This window comes from Beta vulgaris, chromosome 7, assembly GCF_026745355.1.
Source record: "Beta vulgaris subsp. vulgaris cultivar EL10 chromosome 7, EL10.2, whole genome shotgun sequence".
NCBI lineage: Eukaryota > Viridiplantae > Streptophyta > Magnoliopsida > Caryophyllales > Amaranthaceae > Beta > Beta vulgaris.
The window spans coordinates 50,270,764-50,280,707 of NC_079208.1; the positions used below are offsets into that span (position 1 = coordinate 50,270,764).

The 9,944-nt window shown below is 35.8% G+C and overlaps 2 protein-coding genes across 2 annotated transcripts; one reads left to right on the plus strand and one right to left on the minus strand.

The window, feature by feature from the left end:
- The first annotated feature begins 2,271 nt into the window (after window positions 1-2,271).
- LOC104899614 (probable disease resistance protein At1g52660) lies at window positions 2,272-5,645 on the plus strand. Its single transcript, XM_010686830.4, has 3 exons — window positions 2,272-2,539; window positions 3,056-4,297; window positions 4,405-5,645. Exon 2 carries the CDS (start codon window positions 3,070-3,072, stop codon window positions 4,258-4,260), a length of 1,191 nt encoding a protein of 396 aa, XP_010685132.1. The 5' UTR covers window positions 2,272-2,539; window positions 3,056-3,069; the 3' UTR covers window positions 4,261-4,297; window positions 4,405-5,645.
- Window positions 5,646-6,126: 481 nt separating this feature from the next.
- On the minus strand, window positions 6,127-9,469 carry LOC104899615 (putative disease resistance protein At3g15700). Its single transcript, XM_010686831.3, has 2 exons — window positions 9,178-9,469; window positions 6,127-7,441 (listed from the first exon to the last, which is right to left on the minus strand). Exon 2 carries the CDS (start codon window positions 7,427-7,429, stop codon window positions 6,260-6,262), a length of 1,170 nt encoding a protein of 389 aa, XP_010685133.1. The 5' UTR covers window positions 7,430-7,441; window positions 9,178-9,469; the 3' UTR covers window positions 6,127-6,259.
- Window positions 9,470-9,944: the final 475 nt, after the last annotated feature.

The following is a 9,944-nucleotide window of genomic DNA, read 5'->3' on the forward strand; positions in this document are numbered from 1 at the left end:
GAAAATCCTTTAAAAATGTGGGGGATTACAAATTATTCTTGCAAAAAAAAAAAACTAATATAACTGTTCATAAATTTAACATCCTAAACTCAAATTATATATGAAAATATGAGTGAATCATGAAGTAGTTGACATTATAGGATATCAATAATTATTTCTTATATGCATGATTAAATATAGTTTCCTTGCTAAAATAGATATTTCTCACTTATTCATTATTAAAGTTAAGCAGCGCCATGATTTTTTATATAATTAATATTGTATAATACTCATTCAGTTAGATGAAATGGGGAATGATGTAAGATAAAATATATCATCAAAATTGTGGTCATTTTAGGGAACTACAAGTAAAATAATTATCTTATAATTTTATATAAAAGTAGTGTTACAATTTTTAAACCATAAATCGTGTGGACGATATTAGACTGGAAAGAGAGATATCTAATGAGCATTGCGACGCTAATTTAGAAGGTGAATCAACAAGATGAGTTAATTGTCAAGCTTATATGTTAAAAAAAAGGGGGATTTTAAGTATTCAAGTTTAATTGGTTTATAATAGAGTGAAACTGTTTCGAAAAGATCAAATAAAGTTATTGAATTGGAAAAGTTGTTAATTTATTTAACTTTGTTTTGGTTTTTTTTTTCTTTGATGTAGAAGATAATATTGAAATGTACATCTTATAAAGAACATATAAACACACATATATTATACAAGTAGTGCCTATTTATATTTGTTTACATTTTCTAAATTAGTCTTAATGAATACTAAAACTTTAGTTCGCTTAATATATTCGAAAATTGGTTTTAGGAAGAAATTAATGAATAAGGGTTAATTGTGGACCATTGAAGTCACTTGAGGTAGTCTTTGGGAGGTGAAAAGTAAATTGGGAAACCCTGTATTATACTCATCCCGTCAGATGGAATGGCAAATAAGGTATGATACAATATATCATTGAAATTGTGATCATTTCAAGTAGCAACGGGGAATAAGGTATTTAGGAAAAAAGTAGAGTGGGGAAACCCTGTATGATACTCATTCCACCAGATGAAATGGGGAATAAAGTATGATACAATATATCATCGAAATTGTGGTCATTTTAGGTAGCAACGTGGAATAAGGTATTTATACCCCGTATGGTACTCATTCCGTCAGATGGAACAAATTTCCTCTGAGGTTTCAAAAAAGGCAATTTTAGTTGGTCGTGTGTCAAAAGTCAAGGACAATCCCTATCGCATGGTGGGTTTGTATCTCCGAGACCAGTTCTCAGTTATGGCCAATTTTATGTAGCCATTTCTCAGTCATTGGTAAAAATTGCCTAATAGTACTCCTATATCAGAAAGATAATGGGAAGTCTAATACTTTAAGGCCATTTCGAGGAAAAAATGAAGATGTAATGTAGAGAGAGTTTCTGAGACGATTGACCCCCCCACTGGTTACTGGGATGAAAACCAAGTTCGTGCAAATTTTCTCCCTGTTGAGGCGGTTGAGATCCTTAACCTTTACCATCTCAACCCTTAGATGATGGCTTTCTATGGGGCTACACCAAAATTGGTATGTTCTACGAAATAAGACCATCACTTTATTAATTTTTTTAAGAATTCCCATACAGTTGTTGGCGATTCTATTGTATCGGAAGTGTGGAAGAAAATCTGGAATTCCAATCTTCCTCCTAAGGTGTTGTTGGCTTTACTTATGATGATATAATTGCTTCTGACTATATTATACTTCCTCCGTTCTTTTTCTACTGCAGCAATTGGGTTTTCGCGCTTGCCAATGCTCAATTTTTACTATTAATATCTTTATTTACTATTTAGTAAAATTATACACATTTGATAATTTGAAAATATATATCAAGACGAATCTAACAATACCCCACATGACTATATTTGTCTTTACATAAAAATAACAATATATAGTGAAAGGGTATGATAGTGAATGAATAGTGTAAAAATCTCATTGTTATATTAGACTACGAACGGATGAAGTAGCTTCTTAAAACATTTTGTTTTGCTCTAAAAAGAAGTCTTCCAAAACATATGAATATCATGTATCTGTTAAACAACTTTATAATTAATATAAATGTGTATTTCTCTTAAACACAAAGTTTTTGATCAAGTAGACGTAAATAATCGTTTATATGTTTTCAATGTAGCGGATATATAAACATTCTTATTGTATTAAAGTTCCCGTGCATTATGCACGGGTCCAAAACCTAGTGAAATGTATTAAACTGGGACAATAGGCCTTTACTTGCGCGTTAAGCGTTTATGGGAACTGAGGACTGACGAGGACTCGAGGAGTGAGGATAACAATTAGGAGTGCTAAACTGCTAATAAGGAAGTTTCCAAGGAAAGAACACTAGAGTTTAAAAAAAACCAAAAAAAAAGAGAAGCTAAAACCAGGAGTAATAAGTGAAATTCCTTATTAATAAGAGCAAATCATTATATGTTTATTAGGATATAAACACTAGAGCATCTCCTTTTTTCTCTCAACATAGCTTAAATTTATTGCTTGTCGTACCTGAATCGTCAATTTAAGGTAAATATAACTTCCGTTTTTGATTTTTCAGCTTTTTTTTTAATTCTTGATAAATTTTTATTTCAATTGGAATTTCTGCTTCATACTTATTGATTTACGTTTAATTAATGTCATTTGATCATCCGTATCTTTATTTAATTATCTTCATGTTTATTTATTGTATTTATTATCATTTCTTTCATGTTTATTTATTGTCACTTTTATCAACTGATTTTCGATTTTTCACTTTTTGGTGATCATCATTTGCTTTAGATTGTAATTCCCTTTTAATTTTGTGTTTAGCGTCTAGCTGTTTATATGCTGATAAGAAAGAGAGGATTGCTTTTGTTAAATTTGAAGTAGGAATTAGTTCTTTTTTTTTTTTATGAAATTCGAATTAGGGTTTTTTTTTTTAAATGAAATGGAATTAGGTTTTTTTTTAATGACCAGGGTTTTTTTTAATGAAATTGGGATTAGGTATTTCTGTTTATGAAATTTGGGGAAAGATGGGATTTTGATGTGCTGAATTTTATACAGGGGAAGTAATAGCTATGGAGCCAGTAGCCATATTTGTGGGAATTTTTGGTCTTTTAACCTTTTTGAGTGGAGTAGCCAGCCTTGATGAGAGAAAAAGAATTCTCAAGGGTGAAACTGAATCCCTAACTGCTAGGAGGCTTGACCTTCATAGAGAAATCTCTTCCTCTCCAGTTCGACGAAGCAAGAAGCGAAAGCGAAATGATGACCTTGGCCACTGGATGGCTGAGAGTCAGAAGCTTCTGGAGGAAGCTACAGGCTTGTTAAGCCAAGTTGGAAGATGGAGGTGTTTCTTTGGGGGTCCTAAGATGAGATGGGATGGTTGCCAATTGGTTTATGCTATGAAAGTCCATCAGTTGAAGGGTGATGCTCTCCTTAAACAGGCTTTAACTGATGCCCATGGCCTGTGTGGTGGCTATCATATACCCGTCAAACCATTAGTTGGCCGAAGTGCTTCTATAACTTTGAACCATCTTAAGCTCCGGCTGAAAGATGATTTGGTTGGAAGGATTGCTATTCATGGTCCAAGAGGTATTGGTAAGACCCATTTGATGAAGCACTTGCACAACTGCGCGCTACACATGTTTGATTATGTTTTCTGGGTCCTTTCCCCTTGTGTATTCACCATTAAGAGTTTTCAAGATGCTGTTGCTGCAGTTGTTAACTGTGATCTTTCTAGAGTTGATGATGTGAGTATAAGGGCTACGAAATTGTCACATACATTTGCAAGTCTTGGCAGCAGGTTTGCACTTTTCTTAGATGGTGTGCCAGAAGCTGGTTTCTCTCTGGACCATGTAGGAATTCCACTCCCTGCAGAAGGCAGCGGGTGCAAATTGGTATTAAGTACTAGCTCTACTTTGCTGTGCAGAATGTTGGATGGTTTTGAAGCCATCAAAGTTGAACGCCTTCCAAGTGAAGAAGCATACCAGCTGTTCAGGCTTGAAGCAAGGATTGGTGAGGGCTCTGAACCCTCTCTTGGAGACATGCCTATGTTACTTGCAGATTCATGTTCTGGTGTTCCACATGAGATTGTACAGCTGGCTACTTCCATGTGTGGCAAAGATGACCCTTGTGAATGGAGCTATGCACTATATCAATCGGGATGTCTTGGGACAAAGAACAAACTTCCAATAGTTCCCAAAGTTGGCCGTGAAAGTAAAAGGCTGAAGATTGATATGGCTCTCTGCCGTTCTTCCCTGCCTCCATAGGGAGTGAGTGAGACATCTACTTCAGCTCATAGGCCAGGTTAGCAAGGAATTGAAATTTGAATGTGAAAGTAACTGATAATTTTATTTGATGAGAGGGCAAGAGATCATACTAACTGAATCACTTGCGTTTTTGTGGGTTGTCAGATGTCCCATATATCAGGAACCATGTTTTGCTAGTGCTCTGAACTGGATGCTCAAGGAGCTCAACATCAAGAGAATAACGATATTTTTCTGTTAAGTCCCCTTTTTTTATAATCAGTGATGTTGTCATGGTAAGCTATATAATCACGGTAAGAGGACAACAAGCTCTGGTTGGGAAGGCATCAGGGAAGTATATTTATCAATGTGGCATCAGGGAAGGCTACTTATAAATCCCACCCAACAATCTACAGTGTTTTATGTAACTTGAAATTTTTTAGACCTGATTGGGCCTACCGAGCCTTGAAACTACTTTTTTTTCTTTAGGTGACAATTGACAAGAACACACCATTAGTTGTGAGTTGTGACCAATTTTTTGGAGGGATAAAGAGTAAAAGAAAAGGAACAGATTCAGTTTCCCTCATTTTGGATATAACATGGAAGAGCTGAAGAGAATTGGTAGGATATTGTATTTATTATCCTTCAAGTATAAACCAAGCCCCCTTTTTTTCTTTCCTTGCCTGTTGCCTCCACTACCTTCTCTCCATGATTGGGATCTAAACAAAGTGTGAGCAACAAACTGGCAGAGTGGGCTTGGGGGTTGGTGGTTGGTGGTTATCGTCGGAAGGGGGCCTCACATATTCTAAATGCATATTTTAACTTAGAAGGTGAAGAAGGGGTCTTGTGATTTGCTAAATGAATCACGAGTGTCATTCTTATATGGGATAAAGACCCTAGAGTTCACCTGCAACTTCCAATAAAAGTTTGAAGCTGTTGAGAATAGGTTATGTCATGTCTCCATCTTCTGTAACTATTGTTTGTTTTGATTTCTGTTTTGTTTTCTTCCTTTCTTTCCTTGCATATCTGGTGCTGAACAAATGTGAATCTGGATCATCTAAAATGTATCCTGTGGTGTATCTCGCACTTAGGTTCAACCATCGAAACTAGTTGCTGCTGATGCAAACAAGGATACTTTTTTGCTTTGCTGGTTTCAGATTTCCGGGTTGCCTGGAATCAATTTCGACATGTTTCTGCACCAAATGATCAATTCATCAATTGTACTTGGACTCAGTGGAGGATGTTAGCTTCTGCCAGAGTATGGCTTCAGCAACAAGTATACAGATATGGGAAAATGATTTAGTTTCAATATTTTTTGCGCCCAAGCAGTCATCTGTCTTCTACTTTTTGTATGTACAGGGATATGGGATGATCAAATTCCATTGTTTAATGAATTTTATATTACTACATATTTTACGTCTTTGTGGCAATATGATTTCATTACCCCAATTAGTTGTACAATGTTGGGATGTCCAAAAGACTACAAGAAAAATAACATTTTGGACATCCCAACATTGTACAAGTAATTGGGACTAGTAATTAGTTATACCTTGCTATTGGGTAGATTACTAATCATGTTTAAATAATTAATAACAATTGTTCTTATAAGATGTATCCAATCCGTCCTTCAAATATCTTTCTAAGAGTGTAGAATTATGTACGTCCTGCTAATCTAATTGCAGTGAACAACTCATCAACTACACAAAATATTACAGGAAACAGTCATACCATAAAAACTAAGCTTCAAAAAATAAGGCTACTCTTCATTTGAAGCTCTCTTTTTTCATTGCCACAGGGATATTGCGAGTTTGCGTCTACAACACTCACCATCGCAAGTAACTACATTATTTACATATATATTGTTGTGAGACCAAGAAAAATATTTACAACTTATAACTAATCCGCAATTCATTTTCTCATTAATATTTTGCCTGCAAAATGGTCTCATTGGATGGTAATTATACAGGAAAGACTGTAAATTTGTACTGTAACAACTTACATCTTCAATTTACAGTGTTATGTATCAAGTTCTAGCGTTATCACCTGAAAAGGGAGTTCCCCTAAGCTCAAATAATGCATTTCTCCATTCACACGGGTCATCAATGCCACGCATACGAGTAGCTACGTCTACAACCATGCGCGGCACACCATGACACTTCTTTGCAAGTAAGCTAGTAACGCTATTAAGCGAAGAATCACTTCTCATTCTCGTGCTGATGCTCGCTTCATTTTTCAGCAACTCACATGCTTCTTCATCCGAGAGACGGCCAAGTTTCACAGTTCTGAAACTATCCAACATTTCAGAAGCATAATTGGACGTAGTAGTTATAACTACTTTGCTCTTACTCCCTTCTGCAGGGACTGAAATTCCTATCTGGTCAAGATCAGAAATACGGGATTCTGGTACATTATCTAGGAAAATCACAAAACTGCCAAGCTGTGCAAGCTTATTTGACAGTATTCTAGCCCTTACAGACAAGTCATCATCACTGCTGAGATCACACTTCACTGCAGCAGCGACAGCATCTTGCACACGCTCAATGCTGAACTGACGGGGAGTAGTAACCCAGAAGACAAAATCAAACTTCTCAGGCTCGACCCATTTTAGCACAGAGTTATGCAGGTGCTTCATCAGAAAGGTCTTACCAATTCCTTCAATTCCATAAATAGAAATCCTTCCAATCTCATCACCTCTTAAAAGGGCCTGAACTTGGTCCAAAACATCTGAAGCTTGTTGGCCAAAAATATTTCTGACTGGCATAAGATTACCATGATCTGAGCCTTGTTTGTCAGACAAAGTGCATCTCAGAAGCATATCAGCCTCTTTTTCATAAGCTGACAATGTGTTAATCAACTTGTGAATTAGTACCCGCTTTGCCCATGTTAGGGAGGAGAAGATGCTACCTCCTTCAACTCTTCTTTTCTTCTCTGAACAAGCTTCACTAACTTGTCCTAGCAAGCTTTTCGCTTGATGTGAAAATGCTCGACCCTTGGCTAACCGGGAAAAGAGGTCATCGTCCCTCTTTCTCTTCCTACTTTGTTCAATAGAAACGCAAGATTCAAAATCTTCTATCCTGGCTCTTATGTAATCAGCTTTACCCATAAGAATACGCTGCCTCTCAACAAGGCCTCCTTCCTGGATTAGGATCTTCGGAAGCCTAAATACATCCCAGAGAACAGCAAAGGGCTTCATAGCGAGGATTTCCTGCAATATTAGTATGTTAAAAAACTATGTTTCAGATTTTCTATGTATGGAAGCCTTGTAGTCTTCCCTAAAAAAACATAAAGTCAATGTGATAGAAAGAAGCTAACTATACCATATAACCACATAACCTATATTTAAGCCTTAAGGTGTTTTTATCATATAACCCAGATTTAGTATCCTTTCCTAAGACAACCCTCAATTTGCAAAGTCGTTCAACTTGGCATATTTGGGAACGCCTTAAATCGTATATAACATTATATTAATACCTCGCCTAATTACATTTCCTTTTGAAAATTTCATCTACCTCATAGAATTTCTTCTTACTTGACCTTATTCTGAATTTCAAAATTTCGAAAGATGCAATTTGCGGAGGTATACTGTATACATAGGATTCTTTACATCAATGATGACGTCCCTAAAATTGTTTTATTGAATAACATTTTGCAAATTAAGGTTTACCTCAAGAGAAGGGTTATATCTAAAAAGGGGGACATCCTAGATATAGATAGGTGACTAGACTGGCCACTGATGGTTTAAGACCAGATCACCCATACCAATTCCAAATAAGGCGTGATTAACCGCCTGTTCAAACTGTGGCTCATATGAGCTTTGTCTAATTTTTCTAAAGAAGAAACAAACTTGTTCTTATCATGACCAAAAATCATTTATTAGTCTATACATCAGTAAATTCTTGTCTTTTGGCTCTAGTCCACAAGCACTATGGTTTTATCACTTTATGGGTCACACTTTCAATTTTTTGGCTCAAACTCAACTCACTTTTCATGTTGAAACTATGACTTAACACTAAACTTGATTACAATCCAATGGCTAAAAAATTAGGGTCAAATTTATAAAGTTTTTTATTGGACAGAGCTTTATTAGACATGACCATTATTAGACCAACAAAAGAATCCAATTAATTTGAAAAATGAAAATATTTTTAAAATAATATTATATGTACTGATTCATATTCATTTATACTCACTTTTAGCTCTATTTGTTTCTTGCTCGTTTATCAGCCCGCCCATTATCGACCCGCTATGGATCCACTACCCCTTTGGCTTGACCCACTACCGGCCCTTTACGATGCACCCTCTCAAAACCCGACCCGCACCCGACCCACCCAATAACCAGGTCGGCTTAACACTATGTTTGTTTTTCTTATCTTGGTTGACTATAGTTTGACATCATCTGTTCTTCAATATCACTATCACCACCAGTTCACCATCCCATCACCATCACCATCACCATCACCATTAATATCACATAATCACCATCATTACCACCACCATCACAACATAACCATCATTGTCACCAACTCACCGTTACCACCACCATGGCACTACCATCACCACCACCACCATCCCCACCACCACCACCACCATAACCATAACAATCACCACCATCATTACCATACCATCACCGCATCAACACTACCATCACCACGACCACTACCGTCATCACTACAAACACCACCACCACCACCACCATCACCATACGTCAAATTAGACTAAAACCTAAATCTCAACCGTTTGTAACGCACTAAATTTGGGGTTCATATAAAATCCAAGAATCATCTTATCTATTCCAATTGATGATCACATATTCATAATCAAAAGCAGCACAAATTCATTCATACAAACCAAATGAAGAAGAAATGATAAATACTCTATTAGAAACAACTTAATTAACAATAATTTGAAGATAATTATGGGAAAATAACAAGTAATAAGTACCTTCGTAATAGGCGCAACAGCTGCAGAAGTTAGAGAGAAACGAAAATGACGATATGGTATTATACAGACTAGATAATAATATTGACCCAATATATATAATAAAAACCCATCCAGAATTTCTTTCAGAAGAATAATAATAATAAATATTTAAAACGTCACTAATTAAAAAGTACTAATCGCTATTGTCTAATTGATACTATTTTAATAAATCTTTCATGGCGTAGAAGAAGCCGACAAAAGAAGGTATCTAAGTAAGAGCGAAAATTTCATTTTTGGCTCACCGTATAATGCGGCTTCCCGCTTCCCTTACTACTTAGCGCCATATTTTCCATATTATATTTCTCGTTTTTTAGTTAAAAAACTGCTTTTAGCAGTTTTAATACAACTATCACTCGTATAGTCGTATCGTGTTGAAACGGTGAATTTTCGTACCACTCAACTATCTTATTTTCAGTTCAATCAGTTCAGTTCAGTTCAATTCAATTCAATTCAGCTCTGGACAATACTTTTACTCTCACATATCACTATTCATTTCAATTCAGTTCAATTCAGTTTAGTTTAGATAAATTCAGTTCAGTTCACCTGTTTTATGTCGAGAAGAACAAATCCTACTAACATTAAAATTTTAATTGAGTGGCTAAGGCGCATCACATCCACATGATATCATATCGGGTATATCTTTATTATATAAGCCAAGGGATGAGGTGTGGTGTCCTCTTTTGAAGTGACTAAAATACCCTCTAATAATTTAAAACAATTTTTTTCTT

Coding starts and splice junctions, on each gene's coding strand:
- LOC104899614 (XM_010686830.4), top strand. CDS start 3,070: ATGGAGCCAGTAGCCATATTTGTGGGAATTTTTGGTCTTTTAACCTTT.
- LOC104899615 (XM_010686831.3), bottom strand. CDS start 7,429: ATGAAGCCCTTTGCTGTTCTCTGGGATGTATTTAGGCTTCCGAAGATC.